This window comes from Garra rufa, chromosome 12 (genome assembly GCF_049309525.1).
Source record: "Garra rufa chromosome 12, GarRuf1.0, whole genome shotgun sequence".
Classification (NCBI taxonomy): Eukaryota; Metazoa; Chordata; class Actinopteri; order Cypriniformes; family Cyprinidae; genus Garra; species Garra rufa.
Window position 1 is genome coordinate 19,578,601 of NC_133372.1, and position 27,965 is coordinate 19,606,565.

General features: G+C 38.7%; 1 protein-coding gene across 1 annotated transcript; it reads right to left on the minus strand.

The window, feature by feature from the left end:
* Positions 1 to 1,407: 1,407 nt before the first annotated feature.
* znf644b (zinc finger protein 644b) lies at positions 1,408 to 27,940 on the minus strand. Its single transcript, XM_073851778.1, has 6 exons — positions 26,009 to 27,940; positions 9,633 to 12,374; positions 8,932 to 9,474; positions 4,881 to 4,994; positions 4,681 to 4,786; positions 1,408 to 4,609 (listed from the first exon to the last, which is right to left on the minus strand). Exons 2-6 carry the CDS (start codon positions 12,364 to 12,366, stop codon positions 4,396 to 4,398), a joined length of 3,711 nt encoding a protein of 1,236 aa, XP_073707879.1. The 5' UTR covers positions 12,367 to 12,374; positions 26,009 to 27,940; the 3' UTR covers positions 1,408 to 4,395.
* Positions 27,941 to 27,965: the final 25 nt, after the last annotated feature.

The following is a 27,965-nucleotide window of genomic DNA, read 5'->3' on the forward strand; positions in this document are numbered from 1 at the left end:
GAAACAATTATTATTATTAATATTATTATTATTATTGTGGTTGTTGGATTTAGCATAAAACACCGAATAGGCTGTAGGATACAGGATAAATAGCTTACACACAGACACGGAAAAGATACTATAACTATAATGTTACTACAATATATGTTTTCGCTATTATTGTCGCTGTCAATATTGGTTATTTAATTGTTGGCCCTTTTTTGTATTCATTCAAAAAACTCCAATTCAATCAGAACATGTTGTGTTTATATTGTAGCCTATATATGGGATATTTGACCAAGACGTATATTAGACGCTTTAATCAAATCACATATTAACAATAATAATAATAATAATAATTGTACTAATAAACAGCATACAATTGGGTTAAATTAAGCGAATGCAGAATACACAGTTAGACGTTTCTTCCCATTACAGGCTACTTTATTAACGCTACAAATTTAATTGCATCCCACCCATTAATTGGAAACATTTTAAAAGAGCCAACTGTAATTATGTCGTCATAATAGTACGTAATGACGTGTCTTTAGGGCAGCTGATGATTAGGACCTGCTGTCAGCTGCTGAAATGAACCGAAGCAGTCGAGCGTGCACAGCGACATGACTCGCTATTGTTCGAGGCTTGTCAACATATTAACCTGAATTCCCTGCAGTCATCCACTATACCGAATTAGTGCAGTAGACAAGGAAAGGGAAATCAGGGGAAAAAAGAAGGCGGACTAATTGAAAAACAATTGGCGGGAAAGCGCATTAATTAATAGGCTCTATACCGCATGTCAGACGATGCCCCGAGAGCTTGAAGCCTTTCGTAAAAACAGTCCATTAGAAATAATTTAGAGCGAATGGGCGAGCTAATTTCTCATTAACCTTTGTTATAAGACCTAGTTACACATAATTAGGGACGATACAGTTGCAGCTTCACCTTTATGTTTAAGAATAAACTGTTTAAAATGATAATATACAAGAACTACAGATATAAACACGGAGACAGAGAAATGGATTTCCTGCTCCACAAAAGCTGACTGTGGTGAACCTCAGACAAGCCATACAGATCTAATTGAATGTGACAAGGGCTAAAGCATATTTTTGGAGCACCAAAATGGTGCATCCCAAACAGGTTTCATCCTTGTCAAAATGTATTGATTTCTCTGGTTTTGTGGAGTGGTTGATGTCTCTCTTACTCGGCGGTCAGCGGGAGAGGGTTGGTTTAAGCGGGTTCAAATGGAGGGCTGATACTAACACCCCCCTAACGAGTCTGTAAAACTGCATTTAACTTAGGCTGTCTCTCATTGTTCTAGAGATACTCTAGAGGCAAAGTACTCTAGATGTTTTCAAGACCGTAAGATATCGTTTAACAACAAAAAAAGATACACTGCTTTACATTAATGACATAGAATACACCTACATGCATTGCATATTCAATACTTTTTAATTTATTTATTTTGTGGGAGTGGGGTTGGAGATGGGTAACAACGAGGGAACCGAACAGAGCGTGCAAGCTTGTGGCGACCACGAAGGTGATGAATTTCTCTTGGCCACAATCAGTGCACCTGGGTTTCCTTTGGTGTATCCAGAGGTAAATAATTGATGTGAGGATAAAAGCGTTTGTGAGAGGGAATGAGACATTCAGACAAGGGGGTGAAAACCCGGCCAGAGCCCGCTCTACCGTGCCCCCCTCTCAGCCCGAGCCTGGCCCCTCGCCGTTTGGTGGCCCCTCACACCGCCCCCTCGGACGAGCGCTTGAAGTGCAAATCTGTGTTCTGACTTGTTCCTGGTTGCTGTCAGCATGTTTTCCTCTTGTCAGTGGCGATTGACTGGGGGCTCGTCTCACCCTTGTGCCGGGACTGTAGCGGGATCATTGACAGGCCAGTGACACTGCCCAACCAGATAATGGAAACCTATTGATTTTTTTGTTCTCACACTCCCTGTCTTTTCTCACAGAGGAAGTGTAGGCTCTTACACTTTAGGAATGACCGTAAGCGAAAGCAAGGGCATGGTCGACAACGTCGAGAGCTCGGTCACTGGTCCCGATCTCCAGGTCGCTCCTGCTACTTCAGGAGAGGGAAAAAAGTCAAGACAAGTGGCAGTCTTTGGAGACAAGAAAAACACTAAGAAAGAGGAAAAAGTGCCCATCAATCAATCAATCAATCAACAGTATCTTCTGGTGTTTGTGTCAGGTGCACCTGAGACTACGATTGGGAGATAAATGTAATGTGAGATAACCCCTCTCTATCCTTCCAGAGGTCTCTAGTCTGCCTTTGTCACAACCGCGGCAATGAAATATTAAGAATGTGCTTATCCGCCAGAGGGCGATTTTAATTACCACCTAAGGTTACACCATTAATATGAAACAACACAGTGTGCAGTCTCTTCCTTATATGTTCTAGGGGTCAGATTTAACAAATAAAATATGGTAATTAATAGAAAGCCTTTTTTTGGTTTTCCAAAGCCGAGTCATTACGCCTCCTGATTCAGATAAGATGTGCTCTCTTGCACACCGAGAAGGGATGACACTTGTATACTGTTTTAATGGAGGAATCTCCAGAGAGCAGGCCTCTTTGATTCACTGCCTAATGATAAGCGTGCTCTGGTCTGTCAGCGACACAGCCCCGTGGCAGATGGCTGGTGTGGATCTTACACATTTCTTTATGTTCCTGCCTCCCCCCTTGTCCACCTCATTCTTAAAGCTGCCAATGGTATAATGGAAAAACTCAATCCTGGTCATGGTTAGCTCAATCTCATTATAATCCCTCGTTTTTTATTCATTCGGCCCTTTGGGACACTGTCTGCCCACCATGCAGCTTCCAGCCTTGGTGGAGTGTCTTTTGATTCGGCCAGGAGAGCCTAATGAAGTCACAGAGAGATACAATTATTTCCCAAAGCAGGGGCATTAATGTACTCCAAATTCCCTCTGGAGGAACGTGATGACAATTGGTTTGTACAGCTTTGATCGCCAGTCTAAGCCCTGCCCGGGACAAACTGTGAGGTCGCCCCCCGGTCCAGACGCTTACTGATGAACCTGAAAACAGACCCCGGTCAAGCCGCTTTCTCTGATATTATCAGATCTGTTCTTCTATAATAACGGAGATCTTTGATACTTACATAACGACACTGTTGGACAGAGCCTTTGTCAACAAAGTGGCAGTGTAAAGTAAATAAGTATAACAGCAGAAAAAGATACAAAGGTTTAAATCACAATTACATTTTAATTGGCTATTAGTGACTTAACAGAGACATAAATACAACGTGTTAACGCTTCCTCTGCTCATTAACACATTGTATACCTTAATTGATCGGTATGTGCTTGCACATTATCATCACCAAATAATGGTATATAGTTACATGGTAACTATTTGAAGGGCTGACCAGGGCATGGAGGACTACACCTCCATTTGGTCTTTACCTACAGCTTTATTTACAATCAAATGCTAAGAAATCATTTACCTCAGAAAGAATGAGTGGTAAAGATTCCCTTAAATATCCTAAAGTAGTTGTGTTGTTATACTTTTGAGTGATATACCTTACATTTTAGCACCATAAAATGATGAGCAAAAACAGTATTTGAGGGGTTTCGGGAACATACAACAATATAGAACAATTACCTTTTTCTAGGACATTATATGGATACAACTAATTAATATTGCATCATGACAGTATTGCCCATGATATTACTAAACAACTAGAAAGCTTTGAAAAATATTCATTGATATATTCATAAAGTTCACAGTTCATTTCTCTGATAATGGCATTATAAAATATTGTAGCAGACTGTGTGTTACATGTTCTGGGCTCTAATGCCCGTATACGCAATATGACATTTTTCCTCAACGCGTTAAATGATGCATAAGAGTAGATATAAGAATTCTTAACCATAAATGAAGCACTACCTGTGTAGATATATTATTATGTTGATATATACTCTTTTAAAAATAGGTTATACATTTTGTCAGTGTAAATAAACTTGCGGCGTAAAATTACAGTAAATAGCAAGAAGTCCTTATAGCTGTTTTTGAAGTCGTTCTAAACAGTGACCTCTGAATTCTATGATTTGGACAGTTTCTAAAATCTAGTTGCAGGATTTGCAAGTCACAGCAGCTGAGAACTGCAGTCTGCGGCGAGAGACTGCCTAATGTGCACATCCAAGATCTAAATATAGCCGAACTCTACATTTATGTTGCAAATAGCATGCCCTTACGAATAACCGAAGATTGATGTAATAAAATTGGGAAATAAACCAACGAGAAAAATAATATGCAATATAAGAAAATCTTTCATTTATATTATATATATATTTCTATTCTGTATTCCTATGTATATACAGTATTATATGTGTATTTGTTTTACGAACATGTGCAGAACAGGTGTACAGTGAGCATAGCTGGTGTGTAAACGTGGCTTAGGAGACCCCCTCAGGCAGACTGAGAGGAGGGTGTGTATCCAGAAGCAGGCGCTCGGGGGGAGATGGGGAACACAGCTCTTTACACAGCGCTGAAACCTCCACCATACCTGCACCCATGCCGGGGATACTCCTGTGCATAAGATGCCTCTGCAAGTGCTTGATCCAGTCTTCCTGAATTGACTGAGGACCCTGGAAGATCAGATCGCAGAACCTGGAGGGAAGAAAGACAGATATGAGAACTCCTGCTAGTGGTAGGAGAGAGTGCAGGAGTGTGGTAAGTACCTGCAGGTCATTCTGTAGATCACTTCAGATGCGGCGTGTGAAGATGAAAACGCCTTCCTTTTTGGCCCGGGCCTTGATCTCGGCCTCTTCTGTTTACAATCATATGCTGTGAAACATACGGTGTAATTAAAATCAACAAAAAGATGAGTGGCTGGATGATTAGATTAGATTGCATTGGAAGAGCAAGTATGAAACCCTACTTGTTCCTTCTAATAAGGCAATTTGCTTCCGTCGGGCATACGCTCGAAGATGATTGGACAGGCTGACAGCGCTGTGGAACGTCGTGTTGCAGTGGATGCAGATCTTCTTATTCTCTGAATCACACATAAATAAAAAAGTTTGGAGCTAATGAGCATTTAAATAACCTTGTGCCTTTTTTTCTGTAGCTGCTCTCCACTCATGACTGCTCTTTAAAAAGCGAAAGCATGTTATATGGCTACATGAGTTTGTAATTTAGAAAAGGAACACAGCAGCTTGAAGAAAATAAAACTGTGATTCCCTGAGTGTCATCACCTCCCACTCCATCTGTTTTCATATCATAAAGATCGGCTGTGCACTCTGTTTTTGAGGACACGTAGTTGTATGTTCTCAGTAAGTATCTGCACTCAGTTTGATGGTTTGTTTGTTTGTTTTTATGGGCAATGTTTGAAACTAGTAATCTGCTCTCATTGTATGTTTAGATGAAATGTGTTCATTTAATGCTAATCTACAGCTGTTATATGAATCTTGATTATAAAAATAAACTCTGGAGAAAATAATGCATGGTAGAAATGTTTCAAAAATATCGGGATTTGTAATGAATACAAAACAAATGCAATAATTGCAACTTGTCAACTGATTAGAAGTTTTGTTTTAGGTGACTTTACTATATAGGGTACAACGGGGCTAAAGGCCCACCCTTTCACTGTGCCCAATATGTATTATTGCAGAAAAATATATACATTTGTATTGAACATTTATGGAGCAACAGATTTTGTGTAAAATAAATCATACAAGTTGTTTATTTTGTTTAAAAATCGTATATGAGGTGGCAAGGGGGGGCTTTTACCATCATGGGGCACACAGTATTGATACAAATACTTTAGCTTTGTTTTTGTTTTTTTGTTTTTTTATAATTTCTGAGTTAATACTTGTTCAAAACAATTACTTTAGCAAAGTACAATGCAAAAATGTGAGTGCATTGTATCAAGTGATTAGTTTAATGTTACTACAGTTAAAGACACTTAATATAAAGTGGGTCTTACATTTTAATCATATAAAGATAATTCAAAGACATGGGAGTAAATCATTTAATGGACAATTAGGGGGGTTAGAGTACAATATATTGTTAACATACTTTTTTAAATTATTAAGCATCATTAGACAACAGTCCACAGAAATCCATTTCACAATCAAATGTATTACTTAGATTTAGGAGCATTCATGAATTCGGTCTGCGCTATTTTATTTTTAATAGTTGCTCATGTATTGGTTAAAGGGTTGATGATTTTTAACGGTTTCTTATCTAGTGCTGTAGTATCAGATGAAAACATGTTTTGCATGTAATGCTTCTTTCCTTATTATGGAAGTTACATAAGGCTAAGGAGCCATAAATTGTTAATTTGTGTTGATTGTTCATTTAATCATATATAATCACTTTATTATCATTGTTGTTTTGTTTACAAAATGTTTAATTGATAGCCCTAATACAAACATAATTAGATATAAAAATAAAGATATAAAAGATATAGATAAAGATACAAAACAAAGTCTTTTGGTCATTCTGGGTAATAGTGACACAAGGACATACACAAAACTCCTTTTCAGATGATAAGTTCTTATTGAAATATTGTAAAAACATGTCGTCAGTTCATTACTGAACTGTCTAAAAATGTCAATGCAAAAATCTTGATTTACACATGTATTTATCTAAACTACTCTGAAAAGCACAACTATCTTTTCTAACTGGCCTCATTGAACCTCCTGCAATAGTGGTTGGTGCTCCACCTCCAATCAAAGAGTTACAACAGAACATAAAAAAAACAGACCTGATTATATGAGTCTGGTTGAACAGTCAAATCAAATTTAGTTAACACAGTATATCCAATTAAAATGGACAATCTGTGAAATAAATATGATTGTGAAACTTCATTAATTTGCTTTATATTAATGAAATGAGAGTTTTATTTGGGTAGACATGAAACAAAGATGTGCAAATACAGCTGATGTGTTTCCAGTAGTACTTAAAAGAACGCTATGCGTTTTACATTTGAATTTCAAAGCCACTTTTGATGACATTCATTCTTTTTGTACCTGCTACAATATTTCAATGAGTGGCAAACTTTTACCATGCACTCTCTGAATCCTGTGTTCCCTCTCTCTTTTAATGGCATCAACTGGCAACTTCAAGGTTACAGGAAGTGTATGACTGAAATTGGGTTTTAAGGTGCACTGTAAATAATGAAGGCAGTAGAGGTGGAAAAACATATGAGAGCAGCTGTGAAACAAGACTGTGCAGTCAGGCTACACTGTATTGATCATTTCTACCCATGCTTACTGTAAATATCTCAAATCAATTGTACGGCACTTAACAAACTACTTTATTATTTGCACTTCAAGGGCTATAACTATTAACTAAAGACTAACAACAATAAAACGTCTATGTTAGGGGAATAAAGAATGTTCAAGGCTGGATTGTGACCCAGATATCTGAAACCTCACCTGTCTGTCACTCTCAGATTCTTTGATTCAACATCACTCGAAACAAGACAGATCACACGCTCAGCTGTCAGTGAACAGGCAAAAGCTTCTTGTCATGGAGGGTTTTTGTTTTCACTAAAATTGCTCAATATCAATGGTACTTCCAAGCTCTCTTTGTCCATTTACAGTGCATGAGAAAACAGAAGGTAATGGCCAATTAGGAGACTAATATTTTTTTCAGCCACTAAACTTCAAATATAGAATCAAATATATAAGTTTTTTTTTATTTTATCTTAAATGTGAATGTGAATTTCTAAACCTCGATAATGGAACGATAGCTTTGTACAATAGAGGAACAAACAAAAATTTAAAGGGGTGGTCAATCAGCTATTTTTAAAGGCTTGATTGTGATTATGGGGTGCACTGTAACATGTTCATCCTTCGTTTGTTTGTTTTTTTAATTACATTTTCCACATACTTCAACTTTTACTCTACACCAGTGTTTCCGTTCTCTTAAAAACGGTCTGTTGACTTCCTGGTACTATGAAGCCCCTACCTCAGAAATACGAGATGGGCTCAGATTGGGTAGCTGGCCCAGTGTGTTGTAATTTGCTAACCACCTAGTGCATGTTATCCTGAAATGTCACACCCCTTACCATTACGGGTAGTTGAATGTGCTTCAGTGTATTGTAAACAATGGCTTCAATACTGATTTATCAATTTGAGCCCGAATCAGACCCAGAAAATATCACTGAAGAGGATCGAGCAGAACGAATGCCATGTAGGTTTTTTGTAGTTGTCTCACTTTTTAGACATGCTGTTGTTTGTAATTGTGACTGCTGTTTAAGTGATATTTTTATATGTGGTTTTATCCTTATTAAGACATAAGTGCAGCCTAATAAAGGATTGCGTTGTAGCATTTTTGTAGAGTAATTGTTTAATTTTATAACAGTAGCCTAACATGGTCTCACGTCTTTTGTTGCGCGTTCCTGGGGGGCAGGGTTTATTTTAGGAAGAAGCTTGTTGTTGTAGTCCCTACCAGCTAAACTTTAAGTGTCGTAACTTTGCAGATGTTGTTTATACTCAAACAGTAATTTCAAACACTAACTAAAGTTAAAAAAGTGAAATCATAATCAAGAACAGATTGCAACCAGATAAGTTGTGATTAGTTGGTACAGACAAATCAAACAAGCTAATAAACTCAAACATTGTTTATGTATTTTTATGACCGAGAATGACTAGGGTTCATTATTAACCTGTTATTATTAACTGGTTATTGACATGTCCACCTATACATCTTAGAAACAGCGATACAAACTGAAGCTGTTGCTGAGAAAACATAACTAAATGTTTCATCATTATTGTTTGAGGTCTGTTTCTTCTTCTTAGAGATTCTATGAAACTAACGTCTTCAAATTTCAAATAAAGGCACTTCACTGAACCTTGTTACTGAAAGAAACAGCTGCTGTATTGGTGTTTAAAATGTAGTTCTGAGGTTTCCCTATGTACATGAATATTTAATTAATTTTAACAGCAAATGACACATGAATGAGTGAGTGTGTGGCTCCTAACCTTGGCTCCAGGTAGGATCCAGCTTCACAGATGGTGTTCTGGGTAAACTGCCACTAGTGGAGGAGATGGTCAAAGGAGTCCTGGCCTCCTCTGAGTGACCTTCAACCTCCATTTCCTGCTCCACCTTCCTATTTCCCAGCAGATCCTCTAAAGTGCTAGATTGGACCTTATCGGCCCTCTTTCTCTCTCTGTCGACCTGGGGGGGTCTGATCATAGTCCATTCATCTGGTGTGCCAGTTGTATGATGGATCTTCATGGGAATGCCAGAGGATGTAAGAAACAGTCCATCACTGCTGGCAAACTTTTGAGAGACAAAAGGTTTAGATAAATGCGGTCTGGAACCAAACACCCTCATAATGTTCCTGTACTCCGTCTCATCCTGAAGAAGTTCCGTCAGAATGCAGAGAGGGGACTTGCTAGCGCCCGTAATTGGCTTGCCAATCCGCTTCAGGTGACCCCGCACGTGATTGGAGAGGCCGGTCTTAGTGTCAAACCAGCCCAGGCAGAGCGGACAGGTATGCTCGGTTTTAGACTCTGGCTTATCTGCCATGATGAAAGCACATAATTACTTGAAATGAATAGGTTACATGTAGAAATGTTTGTACACATACATAAATATAGGTTATGCATGTGTGATTTTAGTTTGAGAGCATTATCTAAAATCACAATGACTTGAACAAGGTAAGGTGAACAATAATCACCTTTTCTGATTCTGCGATTCACTGAGGGAATTTTTCTGCGTATGCGAGGCTGGCGGTCCTGGGATGCCACTTGCTCAGGTGACACCACATGACGAGCATCATAACTCAGCCCCACTCTATGTAAGTGTCCTCTCACGTGGTTGGACAAGCCCACTCCAGACTCAAATACTGCTGGGCAATAGGGACAGCACTTCCTGCCCACCAAAGGCAAAGGGTTGACAATATACTCTACATAAGGGTCACTTTGCTGATAAACATCATCATCAGGGTTATCCTCACTTATTATACTCTCAATACACTCCTCCTTCACTATAAATGTACAAATATCATCACTGTCCACATCTACGCTATTGTCTGGATCAGTATGATTGGCATAGTCCGGAATGTTATTGTTGAGAGAGATGAAATAATCACTGGGGGTATTGCTATGAAAATGATCCAAAGACTCTTTGGTGCAGTCGCTAAAAACCTGAGCACCTTCATAGTCATCTCCCTCTAGTGGTGCACTAGAGTCCCATTGTGGAGACTCAGGCTCACATTTCGGAAGACGCACATGAGGAATATCGGCATGGGTGTTGCGATACGGGATTGACATTTTTCTTTTCGAGGGTATTTTGTGCCGCAGCGTTTGCAGCGCTAAAGTACTGCCGGTTGAAGGATCTTTGGGACGGCTCTCAGTGCCAGGGTTCAGACAGGCTGCTTTACTCACGATCTCTGTTTTCGTTGTAAGATGTACGTCAAAGCTGGAAAGATATTTTGTCCTCTTTTCGGAGACAGCGCTTTCATATTCTTGATTGTCTTCTTCGACATACGGGAGACCTGTTGTCACGTCTATTTTCTCTGTAGGCAGAGGGGATAATTTGCTTGCCTTGTCACTCCTCAGTGAGAATGGTGACAGCTTGTTTGCTGGGCTGCCAGGGCTCCATTTGATCAGCGAGGAGCTGAAACCATCACAGGCTTTTTGTGTTTCTTTGCTTCTCACATTAAGGTCAGCTGAGCCATTGGGCCTAAAGGGCAACTCAACTCTGTCCTTAACAGACCATTTCTCTGTGCTTTGAATCTTTGGCATCAGTAAAGATGAATTCTTGTTTTTGGGTTGGTCCAACACGGCTTTTATGTGGTCATCCACATTGCTGTGTGGCTGAGGTTCATTATTCTCATAATTCTGCCCGTGGATAAGCTCCACATGCTTTCTGAAACGATATCTATTCTTACTTCTAAATGTGCAATTTTGACATACAAAAAAGTCGCCATTCTTGCCACGCGCGTTGTGGTGAGCTGTGCACTCGTGTGCCTCCATTTTCGTCGTAGCCATGTGATCGCATTCCTCACAGCTATAAGACGGCTTCTCCTTCTCATTAGTTTTGTTAGGATGGACGAAAGTTTTGGGGCATTTCGTTCCAAAGACGCACTGGGGACACTGAAGACAAGTTCTTCTTCCCTCGACATCTATCTTACTAAAACCTTTAATCTCTTCCATCAGCCTCTCCCTTCGCACCTGGTGGATTATCATGTGCTTTTGCAGAGAGGTTAGGTCTCGGAATGAACGCCCACACTCTCTACATATAAAGGGTCGGGGAATGTGTTCTTGTCTCACCCTATTATTCCTATCTAAATGATACATCATATGCCTATGCAAATGCCTCTTCTCCTTGAAATTATCGTTGCACTTTGAACACGGGAAGAAGGACAGATCCTCGCCTGTTTTTGTCTCTGACTTTAACCGTGCCGATTTTTCACCCATGTAGGTGTTTGTTTCTATGTCGCTGCTGCCTTCATCACATCTCTCTTCTTTCTCGCTTGAAATTAGCTCCTGCATGGCAGCTGACTTGTCGCAGAATTTCTCCAGGCGCAAGCCGGCATATGCTTTCAAACTTTCCGGCTCTTTCCTGAAGGCATGTTCTTTGTTAATGGACGACTCAAAATCGGAGTCTTCGTCGGTTAGGGAATTCTGGGATGCGTAATCAAAGCCGTCATAAACCTGTCCTCCAGTGTCAGCCCTCTCCATGGCATGATTTTTACGCATCCTTCGTCTTCGGCTGGCAGGTGGAGCTCCATCAATCTCTACCTTTGTTCTTACTCCATCACCTGCTACGCTGCTTTTCAACAGTATCCGCATGAACTTCTCCTGCAGGCCCCAGTTCAGACCATCACAGTCATCAGAGGAACTCTCTGACAACTCAGAATCAAAGTCCCATAAGCACCCTGCTTTGATTCCCTTTCTAGCCAACAGTCGGCTGATTGGCCTGTTATCCAAGCCTTCCCCCACTAGCACATCTAAGGGGGCCTCACCATCACTGTTGTTTGATTCAGATGAGGCCCGTGCGGGCCGCACTTTTAGGGCGCACCCTTCTGTTTTCTGCCGGGTGTCTGATTGAAGCTCACTGGGAGGCGCTAACACCTCAGGGCTGGTGTCTGTCCCGGGCAGAGGGGACATGTCTTTGTTGTGGACGCAGGGCTCCTCTGAGGTACAGTGTGAAGCAGCTCCATTAACAAGTGCTCCTGAAGGCAATGAGTCGTTTGTGCTGGGGGCAGCAGGGACGCTACCACAGACAAATGGGTTCGGCTGGACTCCATTTAAAGGGTTTTGGTGACTGTCCAAGGGCAGGGGCTCTGGTGGTTCCAAGCTGTTATTGTTGTTGTTGGGAGAAGATGTGCTTGTCAGCTCTTGAGTATCATCAGAGGAAGATTCTACCTCTTTGTCTTCCTCTGCGCTTTCTTTTACTGCCGCCATAACAGAGTCTGCGAAAGAGAGACAAGCAATCAGTTTCAAGTCAGCATCTCCATATAACTACTTACAAGGGTCAGGGTCATGGTGGACTGTCCTTGATAAAGGGCAAGAAAACATAGGTGCCAAGTTCTCTTTGCATTTATGTTGGTTTATTTAACTTTCAACAAAACCTCTCTATATAACTTCTCTATATAAAACTTTTTACCAATATCGTAAATATTCATGAAGAAGGTCCTCTGTATTATATAATTTATAAATATAAGGTATAAGGTTTTGTTATATAAACTATTATAATGCATTGCTATATAGATACAGTTTATTCATATTGATATTTTTGTCTTTAAGCAATCCAAAAAATAATCCAAGTAAATTTTAATTCATAAATTAAAACACAGATGTTGGAAAGAGTTCAGGTCATTGAATGCATGTATTGAATTTCAATGTATTTCTTTGAAAATTAATAGATCCAATGAAAAAAAAGTGCATCATGAATATAGCATCAAAGAATCAGGCTCTCTAAAATATACTAATGGTGGCCTAAGAACACGGCCATCATTTTTTTGCCACAATATGCATCTCAAACACCCACTGTCACTGCTTTTTTTTTTTTTTTTTCACAACACACCCCAATGTTAGCCCTGGAAGTCCTGGTGAGGAAGCTTAATTATGTGAATGCACCTCTGGGATCTAACCTTCCTGTTTCTCCCACCAAAGTTCTCAGCCGCCTGCTAAAATTGACCAATTTCCATGGGAACAAAGCACACCACCAATAAGATCATATTATTCTGTCTTATCACTCTCTGATGGTGCCAAAGCACATCCCAGCACGAGACTGTTGTTGCTTCAAACCTGACAAATTGGCACACTGCACACACATATACACAGAGAGACAGACACACACATACACTCAGGTAGAAACGCTCCTGTTCAAGACTAGCCAGAGAAATATACCTCAGGTGTCATCAGCCGATCTAATTATATTTGATGGTTTTCAACAGCTCAACACCAGCAAACCTGTGGGACAACAGGACTGTGTTTAAAGGGTGTGTTAAAGGGGCCCAGGCTTGCTGTTGTCCTGCTAGGCCACAGTGTATGCTCGGAGGATTTGACATTCAGCACTAGCTGCTCTCAACAGGAAGCCGCGTTGCTAACGAAGTGTTAAATTCAGTGTTAATGAGTGGCTTCACTGTTACCACCTCCTAGGTAAACCTTCCGAGCTCCATATTCTCTCCATCTGTTGGGGTGTGAGGGGCTTTCGGAGGAAGAACAGACGCTCTGCATTTAAAAACGAACTTCGCTGCAAACCCCTAAACAGCAGGGTGGCAAAGCCTCCGAATATGATTTCAGCTTTAAATTTACAGGCCTCATTAGCTTCCAGTTTCCACACTGATCTGTTCCATACATAACAAACAGGGTTCAACTGCAATGCGTCTTTTAAAAATTCATTCGCTTCTATTTACTTCATTTAGTCAATGTTAAAAGGCTGCCTTTGCCTTGCTGGAAGCTATTTACAAGGATTATGAGCTTAAATACATTTACGCTCGGCACGGAGATCAATCTGAAGCGATTAGCTCTTTTTCTCAATCTCGCCCTAACTCGCTTTCTTCTCTCCTTGAAATATGCTCCGTAATGAACATGTTTGAATTCACAAACAACAATGAATCAGAGGAGGTCCCCCTGTGATCAGTCTAAATTAACTGCACAAGTAAAAGAGCACTTAACACTTAGACGACACACATATGTCATGTGCTCTCTCTCTCTCTTTCTCTCTCAGCCCCTATTCTTTCCATCAGCACTTGTTCTAACACTCGAGTTGCACCTCATCTTGAGGTTACTGCTGAAAAAATAAGAGGTGATAATTGCATATTATCATTACACATTATTCTGGAACCCCAGAAGGTAAACTTTTCTTGGATATTTATTAATCATAAGAGAATACAAACTACTTGCTATGTTCCACTTTGGTGCCTTCAGCTTTTTTCCCACCTTCTAGACTTTTATGTTGGTGACAAAAGGCCAAAAGCTGGAAGTATATGTTCTGAGAATACAATTATATGGTGTACTGCAAGTGCAAAGAACCATAAAGAATGTTCTATTAATATGAGGCACATTCACAGGGACAAAAAACTTAAATCAATCTCTATATAAAAATAACTTCATAAAGTAGGGTGAAGACATGGACCTATATTGCACATACGAAGCAGAAATTGATTACCCAAACACTTCAGACTCATTCAGCTGAATGAAGCTGTGAAACCTCTTGTAGCTTACTCTAAAAGGGAGGACTACAACAATAGTTGGAAAGACCAAGTGGGGCAAGTCATTCAGAGCAGTTATCTGTCTATGTGAATCGGCAACATGCCCAACTCCATTTCTCTTCATCTATTACTCTCTCTCTCTTTCTTTCTTTTACCTGTCCTTCATTTCCCCATCCTCTCTTCCTCCTTCACAGGAAAAAAACACATCTAAACAAAGAGGGGAGGCCGTGGCCCCTCAAGTACAGAGCAGAGAATCTTCCTCGGTTAATGGGAATTATTGATTTGTTTGACACACTGTGAATTTATGAAGCCGCCTCTCAAGTGTGAGAGACTAACAAAGCACAGCTGTGAGCAAACAAACAGGTAGCTATTCAACCTGACACCTCACAGAGACTGAGGAGAGCCTGTCTTTCTCTTCTTCTCTTGCCATGTTGAGGAAAAAGCATTGAGTTGAACTCGAACACACAGAGCAGCAGTGACAGGAGGAAACTCTTGCTGGGTTTCACAGAACATGCTACAGCTGATGGGACAAGAGATGCTCTGTGGAGGTTTCTTTTTTTTTTGCAAGGGAACAAATATTTTTGGTGTGAATTTCATATATTTTTTATTTTTATATAATTAATGAAATGACTTAAATTAATTAGAACTTAGCATTAATATAATGCAAATTAAATTAACGCAAGTTACTTTGTTTTCCCATTTATTGACAGACAGCTAAATGTGACTAAAGTTACTCATCTCACTTGCACAAAAACAGATTCAATATTCCTCAAAATAAACAAAAATTATGAAAATTTTATATAACCAGTGTCTGCTGCTGCCCTTTTTCCTTCAACGCCATTTACATTTCCTTATTCAGGCATATTCATTTCACTTTTGGCATGAGAGGGCTTTTACATATGCCATAGTACTTTTTATATTAAAAACAAACAAGCAAGCCCTGGCTAGATTTAAGGGGAGTTTTTTTTCCAGACTAGTGACACTATTTAGTGTTTCTTTTATAGCACTTTATCTATTTGTGTCAATAGATTTCAATTAATCCATATTTTTAAAGGCCATTTTCTCAAAATTAGTTTTTTCTCCCACATTAGGCCATAAATCTCAACATCAGTAACACACACAAAAAAATTTACATTTTTATTCCTGCCTATATCCTGAAGATTTTTACAGATGGATTTGTTCATATATAATTTGCTTGATTATATACAACATTTTAAACCCCCAAAAAGTGTGAAAACGTATTGTTTTCTGTCTGATTTAGGTATTTTCTGAACTATGGAGTGACAAAAATGACAAAAAGTTCTTCTGTAAAAACATTTGACTCTTATATGTAAAAAAAAAAAAATAAACATTTTCTTTTTACTTCATTTTCTTCATCCAGTGTTCAGATTCTTGTACTAGAAATGTATGCAAAATAGCAATTTTTTTTAGTAAATAATGCCTCATTTGCATATTTAGACCTTTAAACTTGTAATACAAAAAATGTTTGCAATTATCAATGTAATTAATCAACTGGGTAAATAAGGCGTTACTACATTGGATAGCTTTCATTTGTTGCACACAATTTGTACCCCACGTTACAACCCTTGAAAATGTTTGAGTATGTTTTATTCCCCCCTCTTTCTCCTCCGTTTGGAAAAGAAACTAAGATGCATTGAGAGTGGCAAGGATCCAATTTCTTTTGAACGCTGTGTGGAAATTGAGAGCTCAGCAATAAATCTGCTTCAATACACAATCTCCACAGAGCGCAGGGGCAGCTACCTTAGAGATCTCTCCCTCTGTGTCTAACAAACCGCTGCTTTACTAGGAGCCAAGGCTGCCAACTCTAACGTCTTGGTTGCCACAGCACTGCGAAAGTTGCATTTTCCAGGGGTTGCCATTCATAGCCAAGGTGATGCAACGTTGCGGCTTTGTTAACTATCCCGGATTAGAAAACCAGTCCGCACAAATTTGGCTCTGGATTTCAAAACAAAAGAGCACATCCTACCTCAACCCAAATTAAAAGAGCATCAACACATACTCAAAGACTCGATCACGCAGCTTTCCTCAGTACTCTTTCCTAAAATAGAGCGAGAGAAACGCTTGCTCCTCCTGATGGTAGATTTAAGATCGGGGAGAGGGGAAAGGGGGGTCACTGGGCATGATAAAAGGGGACAGGGAGTGAGTGACAGTTGGGTTAAGACAGAAGTCATGTTCAATAGCAGGTAAGGAACATCAAAAGGCGAGTTCACAGGAAACCTATGCAACCTTATCTAGAAGGAGGATTTTCTGTTGTGTGAAGTAGATTAGTGGTGCCAGAGCTGCTGACATGGCCTCATTTGCTGCCCTGTAGTGTTAGAGGAGGATTAAACCATATAAACTTTGAAGCCTTAAACAATACCTTTCAAAATTAGACAGATTAAGGGAGGGATGTCTGATGGGGATTTCCCGAGGCTTTGTCAGTTTAAAACTTCTCTTTTTTAAAAAGAGAGCAAGAGAGCAGGAAAAAAAAAAAGCTGAGCAGGTCTGGGGTTTCAGTTTTAATGAGGGCGCTCTTATTGTGAGCCGGGCAGTGGGTGTGAAGTAGCGCAGGTCGACAGGCCCTTAAACCAGTAGCCTCTCTCTCACATTAAAGAATGATGCAAAGAGTTTGTCACTTAAAGAAAGTTTTCTGGCAGTTGCATCATTGCGGTAGTTTTACGCCGTGGCACATCTCTTGATGAAAAATAAACATTGATTGTTGCGCACTATTCTGTGTAAAATATGAAAGCGGTACGCCGTGAAATATACTTCCTCTCAGGTCATGAGTTGTAGCTGCTTTTTCAGCTTCGATTTTTCTTTACGTGAAATGTGATGATTACTGGATATTTGACTGAAATACGGCAGGGCTGCACGGGCGCGTATCTACCGCTGTGATCGAGGGCAGACTCACAAGCGTCTGTCTTGCTTGAGTAGTGCGAAAGAAAAAAGCTAACTTTGTCACTGCCGCTTTGCTGAAGACACGTGACCAATCAGATTAAAGCGTGTCAGTGTCAACGCTTGTCTACACGCTGAGGACGGGATCGGGTCTAAGCGAGCAGACATCAATACGCTTAAATTTGGAGAAATGTCAAGCGCTGCAGGTTTCGGGATGAAACAACTTTTATTACCTTTTCTTAAAACGTAATGTGCCGTGCAAGCTAAGACATGCGCAACATAATACAAGTGAGGAAAGTGGAAAGGGCAAACAGTGGTAATCTAAATCAGGATGGTTGTAAACACATTCAAACTGACTTTTTGTTTAACCAAAACTTAATCTAAAATAACACTGCGCTAATCAAAAAAACGACCCGTTCTTAAACGCACAAAGCAAAGCTTGCACTTTCTGGCCCATCTCTCCCTGAACAGCCTCCCTTAGGATATTAAAAAATCATCACATTTTTATCAGTCCCTGCTGCTTGTCAATGGCATCTATTAAAGCTGAATGAGGGGGCGGAGCTGCATCCAGACTGGTCATTAACACCAGAGCCCCACTCAATCAGAGCAACTCCCAAATATATCAAAGAGGAGGCTGTATGCGTGCAGAAGGAGAGGTAGGGGGTGTGCTCGGTAGCCTGAGAAAGGCCCCATGGAGAGATGTAAATAACCTCCCGAGAGACTCCCGGCGGGCTGTAAAGAAGATGCTAGCTGGGAGACGGTGGGAAGCTAATGAGTATTACAGTAAATGTATACAAAAGACAGAAGGAGAGGTCCTCCCTCTTTATTCCAATTAATGTGCTCTTATCAATAACAGGCCGCCAGAGCCACTTTCCTTGCTGGTTGTACGAGCCATGCAGCACTCCATAGTCAAAATGCACCTGGACAAACCAAAAGTGAACGAAAAGTGGCAACAGATCAGGTAATTATTTTTTAGATAAGTTTGAGGAAGATCAATAGATAATTTTCGCTCTTGAACTATATAAACAAACATAGCATGATGTAAACACATGAATTTCAGAAAACATATGTGACCCTGGGACTACAAAACCAGTCCTGAGTAGCACTAGCTACATTGTATGGGTCAAAATTATCGATTTTTCTTTTATGCCAAAAATCTGATTCATGTTCCATTAAGATATTTTGTAAATTTCCTACCGTAAATATATACAAACTTCATTTCTGATTAGTAATATGCATTGCTGAGAACTTCATATGGACAATTTTAAAGTTGATTTTCTCAATTTTTTGTTTTTTTTGCAGCCTCAGATTTCGTATTTTCAAATAGTTGTATTTCGGATCAATGGAAAGCTGCTTATTTATTCAGTTTCCGGCTGATGTATAAATCTCCGTTTTAAAAAGTAATTACCCTCATGACTGGTTTTGTAGTCCAGGGTCATACGCAAACATATGCCAGTTCTGCCAAAAGCAGGTTTATTGAAAATTAAACATTTTATGCATTAAGTTGGAATAAATACCAGGTTTTAATACTAAATTTTTTTTGGAATCTCAGCCAAACAGCTAAATGTGACTTGCTGGCACTGATCTGCACAATTCAAATTGTGGACTGTATTTAATTAAATCCAGTTTAATCAAGTCACTAATAATAATAATAACAATATTAATAATATTGATTATTATGAATAGTATTATTAATATTTAAGCCATGAGCTAAGGGAATCAGTACTACCTACTGGTCAATACCACTGATGACCAACAGATGGCTCTGGTAACTTAACATTAACATTTGGCCAGACATTCTATTATCAGATTATATAAAATAAATATGTAAAATCAAAGGAATACATAAATAAAAAAGTCAAAATACAAAAAAAAAAAAAAAAAAGTAAAATAAAAGATTTCCTCCTTTTAAATGTGTTTTTCTTTTTTTAAAATATTTCAATTTCATAATAATTTAACAATTGATAATAATTACAGCTTGGATTTCCATTTTTCTATTTTTAAACTCAAAAAGAGTTTCAGAACCTGCTTGTGAACACATCAATAAACAGAATATCACTATATGTAATGACTGCACGGGTAAACCATTCACAGACTCTCATCTAGTCTCTTAATACCACGTATAATTCAGTGATCTCTTCCTGACAGAAATGCTCTATAATCACACATCACCCTGCAACCTCTGTTCAAAGCTCTAAAATATCACATCCAACTCAAGGAATAATTGGAAAATTTAATGAGATTGGTGAACCACAACCTTAAAGGATTTGACAAGAGAAAGGTTTTGGGGCCTTGACAGTTAATTCTCAGGCAAACTTTTGCCTTTACCCTTTCAATCAATAGAAACAGTGGATTTAATTTTGGTTAATTGGTGCTCAGTAACAGACACCCTTCAGCGTCGATAGAACATTCTTGCGGCCTTGGTCCTATTGATTCCGGAATCTCTTGTAGGCGCTTACAAAAGCGTCTGTTCCGATAGATTCTGTTCCTCTGCGTTCACTCTTTTCATACGAGAACCTACGATAACTGGATAAGAGATTTCAAATAAAAGTGGTATTAAATGAGTACATAATTTCACTCAAGCAATATTTTCACATATTTACACAAGCTGTTCATTTAAGACTAAGTAGCACTGTCATATCGTTACCAACATTTCATACTAACACAACTACGATTATTTAAAAATAGACTACGAATGGCATAGCAGTTAGTGAATCTTCAGAGAGAAGCATTCATATCTTTTAACCGGAACCAAGTTTAGCACCCCGCAGAGCATTAGTGATCAAATCCTGGCCCCTAGTGGTGAAGTCATCAATGTAAAATCTGGAGCCTGAGGCTGTTGCAGTCTGTTTGTAGCTTTTGGTGAGCTGGAGGATTTTACGTGTGTAACTTCCCTCATAAAGTCTTTAATAGGAAGAAGTGTTCTCATTTGCTTATCCAGGGTGTGGATAACTGAGTGCCGGGACACCCGAGCCATATCTGTTTCAAAGTTGCGAGAATCGCGCTAAGAGAGAGGCAAGCTCTCGACTTGGAACGAGACTAACCGGCGACAATCGCATCTGTCAAATAATTTTGGCACACATCCCAAGACAAACTTCAGAGACAAAGATATCGTTTGAATGCAGAACGCAGACAGGTTAACATTTTTCGCACTATCATCTCGATTCTGTTGGATCATTGTCCAATTACACAAAATTATTTTGGCAGTTTTGCTCACACAACATTATACCCAGATTCCCCTTTTTGGCCTTTTTCTGGAGGGCTGCTAGAGGAAGATGAAGGTTGCCAGGTTTCCAGGCTGACGGGAAGTATGCCTGTGACAAGCGTAACTGACAGCTCTGATTTAATTTGACTGGTGATCACACCCAGCTATAGTATCAGAGCAGTTCACACATCTGTGCCTCAGCTCAAGGTGTTGAGACATGCCACCAAATATCTGGAACATTACACACACCCCTGGTGCTGTGTACAGGCAGCCAGAGCGCTGTCACTCCAGCTTTCCAGCAACATTAGCGAAAACACAAATCTTGCATTTGCCGTTTCCATCCTAATTCTATCAGCATTTAATCTCTTTTTAACAAAATTTTCACACTCTCATTAACAATTTGCCATTATTAATAACACTTTTGTGATTTGCTACACTACAGAAAACAAAAAATGCTAAATTGTTATTCTTTGAAAAAATACTTGGTTCCTACCAGTCTTTTCCAAAACATTGGCAACCCACCTGCAACATGAACATATAGATAGACAGAGAATTGTTATTATTAGACATGTTACATTAGAAGGTTAAAAGGATATGTGTGACAACATGTAAGATACAAATAGCAAGCTACAACATATTAGTAGTAGTTATTTAAAGGATTAGTTCACTTCCAGAATAAAAATTGCCTGATATTTTACTCACCCCCATGTCATCCAAGATGTTCATGACTTTCTTTCTTCACTCGAAAAGAAATTAAGGTTTTTGAGGATTTTTCTCCATATAGTGGACTTTAATGGGAACCAGCAGCTTGAAGGTCCAAAGGTTTCAATGCAGGTTTCTTGTAATCCAAGATATTCATGTCTTTCTTTCTTCAGTTTTTTGAGGAAAACATTTGAGGATTTCTTTCCATTTAGTGGACTTCTATGGTGCCCGCGAGTTTTAACTTCCAAAATGCAGTTGAAATGCAGCTTCAAAGGGCTCTAAACAATCCCAGTCGAGGAAGAAGGGTCTTATCTAGCGATACAATTGGTTGTTTTCTAAATAAATTACAATTTATATACTTTTTAAATGCTCAACTTGTCTAGCTCTGTGTGTACTTGGTGTATTCCAGTTTAAGACAGTTAGGGTATGTCGAAAAACTCCGATCTCATTTTCTCCTCCAACTTAAAAATCGTCCTACATCACTGCAGAAGTACCGACCAAGTGTTTACAAAGTGAATGTGCAAAGAAGATCAAACACCATTTACAAAAAAGGTAATACAGCGATAAAGGGCGATTTTGAAGTTGGAGAAGAAAATGAGATGGGAGTTTTTTGACATACCCTAACTATCTTGAACTGGAATACACAGAGTACCGCAGAGCTAGACAAGACAAGCATTTGAGGGTAAAAAGTATAGAAATTGTCATTTTTTCACTAGATAAGACTCTTCTTCCTTGGCTGGGATCATTAAGAGCTCTTTGAAGCTGCATTTAAACTTTAAACTGCATTTTGGAAGTTCAAACTTGCGGGCACCGTTAAAGTCCACTATATCGAGAGAAATCCTGAAATGTTTTCCATAAAAAAAAACAATTTCTTTACGACTGAAGAAAGTAACACATAAACATCTTGGATTAAAAAGAGGTAAGTAAATTATCTGTAAATTTTTGTTTTGGAAGTGAACTTCTCCTTTAAGTTTTTCGGCTCTACCTTTTTGAACCGAAGAACTAGCCACGTGTGACCTTTCCAACTTGATTACATAATGCGTGAAGTTGTGGAAGCGCATTGTAGAGCTAGTGCAAGACAAGCATTTGTGGTTAAAAAGTAGATTCAGCTGGGATTGTGTAGAGCCCCTTGAAGCTGCATTGAAACTGCAGTTTGGACCTTCAGCCTGTTGGCTCCCATTGAAGCCTACACTCTTAAAAATAAAGGTGCTTCACGATGCCATAGAGGAACCTTTTTAGTCTAAATGGTTCCATATTGAATCTGTAACATCTGAAGAACTTTTCTGTTTCACAAAAGGTTCTTTGTGGTGAAAAAAGGTTCTTCAGATTATAAAAAGGTAAGAAAGAGATGGTTCTTTAAAGAACCTTTGACTGAATGGTTCTTTGTGGAACCAAAAATGGTTCTTCTATGGCATCGCTGTGAAGAACCTTTTAAAGTACCTTTATTTTTAAGAATGTACTATGTGGGAAAAAAAATCCTGGAATGTTTTTTTTTTTCATAAAAACCTTAATTTCTTTTCAACTGAAGAAAATATAAACACAGACATAAACATCCTGGATGACATGGGGGTGATTTTCTGGAAGTGAACTAACTTTAATCAAAAGTAAATTTTTTCAAAGGTACGTTTTTTAGGATTTTTGATATATTTTTGCTACAGTAATACATATAAATTGCTAGTATCCACCAAAACACAGCTGCTTAATTTAAGCTCAACATCAGTTAAGTAATAGAGCTCATTACATTCTAATATACTGATGAGTCTGGTAGCTGTAATGAGAGGTCTTGCTAGAGGTTAAATGATATGGAATGAGCAGCTAATAGTCAGAGCATAGCACTGGATAAATAGGCCTCTCTCTCTCTTGGCCTCTTCCTCTAATAGATTTATGCAGGTCTCAATGTTCTGGCTAGATCAACAGCTTACTGAAATATCTCTCCGGCCCAGCTGCAGTAGTGCTGGCTTGCTAATTCAGGCCAGTGTACTTCCATTAAAACAGTCCCCTGTGTCTTCATTTAGAACACTGCGAACTGGGAGCCCAGCAAAAACAGGGAAGATGGGACCGATTTTTATCATTCTGCACATTCCAGAAATGCGTCTCAGTGCAAATATTTGACCTTGCTGAGTGACACATAATCAATTTGTTTGAAACTGGCTCAGAGCATTTCATTTACTTAGTCTTGCTATATAATCTATCTTTACAGGATTTGATTATGCATTTGCGGACATGACTATGGCAGGTTGTGTCTGCCTGAGCCGTATTCCCGGTCTTGACCCTCCTCAATTATCTTAAATAATTGGATTTCTCCCACTCTAAATCTCTGTTAAGACTGGTGTTTACACTATATTAAGGTGATTATTATCAAATACGCACGGACTGAGGCAGGGCTCTGTCATGACCTCTGAATATACTGGACGTTTTTCAGAAGAAAAATGCCCTGTGGGTTCTTTCAAGGGGTAAAGGAAGTGTTCATTATAATATTACAAGCTCTCTTAAATTCTTGATTCTGATTGGTCAGTCGCTAGATCCAACAGTGAACTTGTGAAATTTGATTTCCAAATAATGATTGTTGTCCATGGCAACACCTAATAATTTGAAAAGAAACTGCTCATTTAATTTGTGTTCGACAAATCCTCTCTAGGTAAGTAAGCTAAAAACAAAATTCAAACCAATATTTAAGGAATTGTGCAATTAGTGGGAAGTAAAACAGTCATTAACTAAGCACTGCTTTTATTATTGTTTAAAATAATCAATTGATAATAGTTATTTTTGGAGATACTTTTAAAAGACATGATTATAAAGTGGAAATGACCAAAAAATCTCTTGAAATATAAAACTAACACTGTAATTATCATGGTAACAAAGCAAACAATATCTATATGATCACTGTATGCATAGCTTCATAGTGAAACTATGCTTAGATAATTAAGAATGGAAAAACAAAGAGTTGCAAGGAACTAATGATCCAAACCATATAATAAGGGTACTTAGGGCATATGAAAATAAAAACTAAAAGAAAATTATGCAGTCACACATTTGCAATAGCAGCCAACAGAAACACCAACAAAGCGACAACCTGGGTTCTATTTCCAAACAAGCCAATCTGTCCTTGATATTTAATAATATAGTATGAATAACAGGTAGTTCCAGTCCTCTAATCTGATTGGACAAGTCAAGTTCAAACTGTGACATACAGTATAACAGCACAAGGACATTTCACTCTGCTTGTATGTGTCTGCTGTTGTCAAGACCATATTATGTGAATGGTGCAGAGTGGGCATTGTGTTGTTGTGAGTAAAAAGTGTTTGTTTTTTTCTGACGCCATCACTTGTTTCTATTGCTAGTTTAGTTCGCTTGTTGCTTTGGTTCTTTTTAGTACTATTTGTGTTAGTAGAGAGGAAATATACAAACTAACTGGTCCTTTTTTTGGTCTGAAGTAGAATATAATTACTTAATAATATAAACATCAGATTTACAATTGTGCTGTTGTACTGAATAACATTAATAGTGTGATTACCTTAAGTCTTATTTGTCCAGTCGAATCACAGCCGTGCTGATATAGAATTCCAGTAGCATAATATTTATCATGATATTAACTAATAAATTCAGTTTATTTATATTTTTATTAAATAAATAATCAAATGTGACATTTTAAGTGTATGTAGTCTGTGACTTATGGCTGACAAGTCGCATACTTGCAAGTCAAACATTTGAATAGTAAGCAAATGAAAAACTGAATCTTTAAAGAGCTTGAGCAGAAAAAGGGGTAAATCAGGATTTTACTTACTCAAAGTTGTCATGTGGCAAAACAAAGTTTGTGCACCTGATAAACTGACCAACTGAAGTAAAGCAGGATTTATCAAAACTATGTGTTAAAGGCCTATGGTCATAGGTCACATAAATGATGTTATTTAATTTTATAAAGCTATAAAATGTGCATTTACAGCTATTAAAAGTTCAGGGGGCATGCAAGATTTTTTTTCATATAGGGCCTATTTTTAAGCACCCATTCAAAATGATCGACTGAAGTTTACAAGAGAAAGCAATAGGCTGGCGGGATGTTTGTTTGCCGCGGTGCGCAAACGCGTTGCGCACAGATTCCCTCCAATCAAGGTCGCGCCGAGCGCCTTCAAGACGAACGCCTAAACGCATCTGCGCTCTTCAAGTGTCAAACCCCGAGACTAGAGGCCGCGACACAAACTCCCCGCTGACACGGAAAAACGGATCGTCTCATCCAGTGACTGACACCGCTTTGGATCGATTCTGACACCCATCTTGTAAAAGTGTGTATAAAGTGTTTTTCAGGGGGAATCGAGAAACCGCGCAACTGCGCTCATATGGCAGAGGAGCGTCCAACTTTTCCCCAAATGCAACACTATTCAGAGCAATAGCGTATATGATAACGGAGGGGTGAAATGTTAGCTTGCGCGGTTCGTGACTGGCACGGTGTTGACATACCTGATGCCCGTGTATATAAGCTCTCGTGCCCATGCAAGGAGTCAAGCCATTGTACCCATCGCGCACTCAGCTCTCAACACGGTTAAACACACATCCGGCAAGGGAAGACGTTTGTAAGCTTTAAACCTACCTTCCCAGAGAATGCCACTATAACATGGGACAAGTTTGTCATGGTACTTGATTACAGTCCTTTTTTTCGTCCTCCATCCGTTACAATGTCGCCATTTTGCCTAAAATTCTGCAGGTTGAACTAAAACTCCGGGAGGGATGTTCGGTCTGTGCGTTCACAAAGTACACCGTGTACTAAGACCAAAAGAAACGTTGACATCCTTTCAAAGAGGAAGTGAAAAGTTAAGGTCGTGTTGTTTTTCACCGAGAAGTGTTACATTGGGTGTTTATAAAAAGAAGTGAAGTAGAGACATACTGTAAATCCCCCGCTCGCGATATGGATTATTCCACAGACAGAGGGTGAATTCTTCTTAGGTGAAGTTACTGCTGGTGTTGAAAAAAAGACAGAAAAGATGGTGGGAAGGTGGACTTGCACGATGTGGTGAATAATGGAATGTTTTTTTTTTTTTTTGTCAGTGATTATGAGCATTTCTTGTTTAAATTTGTAGCTATACTTTTAGTTAGGTGTTGTAAGTTGTTTAATAATAATACAAGACACACAACTTGTTTAAAAGCGTTTTTAGTTTGTTTTCTGCTGTTTTTGTTGTCATTTTTGTTTATATGTAAAGCAATGAAATGAGATATTTTGCAAATCAGTACCATAAAAATGTATCTTAAGCCACATATCTAACTTCTAGTGTAATTAAAATGTAAAATATTATTTAATGACATTGTCACTAACTAGAATACAGTTTGTTTGTTTGTTTGTTTTCAGTTTTTAAGAATATTTTGATATTTTGGTCTGTTCTGGCATGGATAGTGAGAAATAATGCTAATGCAAACAATAAAAAGCAGTTAACATTATAATTGTGCATAATTAAAAGCAAAATAAAAATGCTAAGCAACTTTATGTAGAAAATCCCATACTTTTTGTTGTTAGCCTTGTCAACGCAATAGAAAAACAAGTAAGCATGAACATCCACCCTTAAACCTAATCCTCAGTTGGGCATAAGCAGATTGTATGAAAACGTACAAATGAGTAAGAATAAATAAATTCATACCAATTCGCCAAAACTAAAAATGGCTATGAAGTACTGTGAGCGTGTGTTAGGTGTTCATTCAAGAAAACTGTATGGCGTTGTGCTGCAAATACATCTGTTACTTGGTAGAATTGAACCAAGGCAGATGCCAACATGGACAGGTTGTGTGCCATCTTCAAAAACCATGATCAAAACATGCAAGGTAAAAGAAAGATGAAGTGGTGTGTTTCAGCGACACATTTTTATGCTACTGCATAAGTCTAGTCTAGTGCATGCATTTACAATAATGTATTTTAACTAATACAGTTATTAGCACAGTTAGTTAAGATTGTGTTGTTGTTGTTTTTGATAGATTTGTCCGCCGTCATCAACTGGGCTGTAATTGTCTAAGATTTTTGTTTTATAATAAAGGAGGGTCTGCCATTATTGTTTGGAAATATATACAGGTGCATCTCAATAAATTAGAAATAATAAATAATAATAAATTAGAATAAATTAGTCGTGGAAAAGTTCATTTATTTCAGTAATTCAACTCAAATTGTGAAACTTGTATGAAAAAGGAAAAAGTATGAAAAAAAAGATGCACAACCAACCGAGAGAACCGCAGACTTGAGAGGCTTGTCAAGCAAACTGATTCAAGAATTTGGGTGAACTTCACAAGGAATGGACTGAGGCTGGGGTCAAGGCATCAAGAGGCACCACACACAGACGTGTCAAGGAATTTGGCTACAGATGTCGTATTCCTCTTGTTAAGCCACTCCTGAACCACAGACAATGTCAGAGGCGTCTTAAGGAGAAGAAGAAATGGACTGTTGCCCAGTGGTCCAAAGTCCTCTTTTCAGATGAAAGCAAGTTTTGTATTTAATTTGGAAACCAAGGTCCTAGAGTCTGGAGGAATGGTGGAGAAGCTCATAGCCCAAGTTGCTTGAAGTCCAGTGT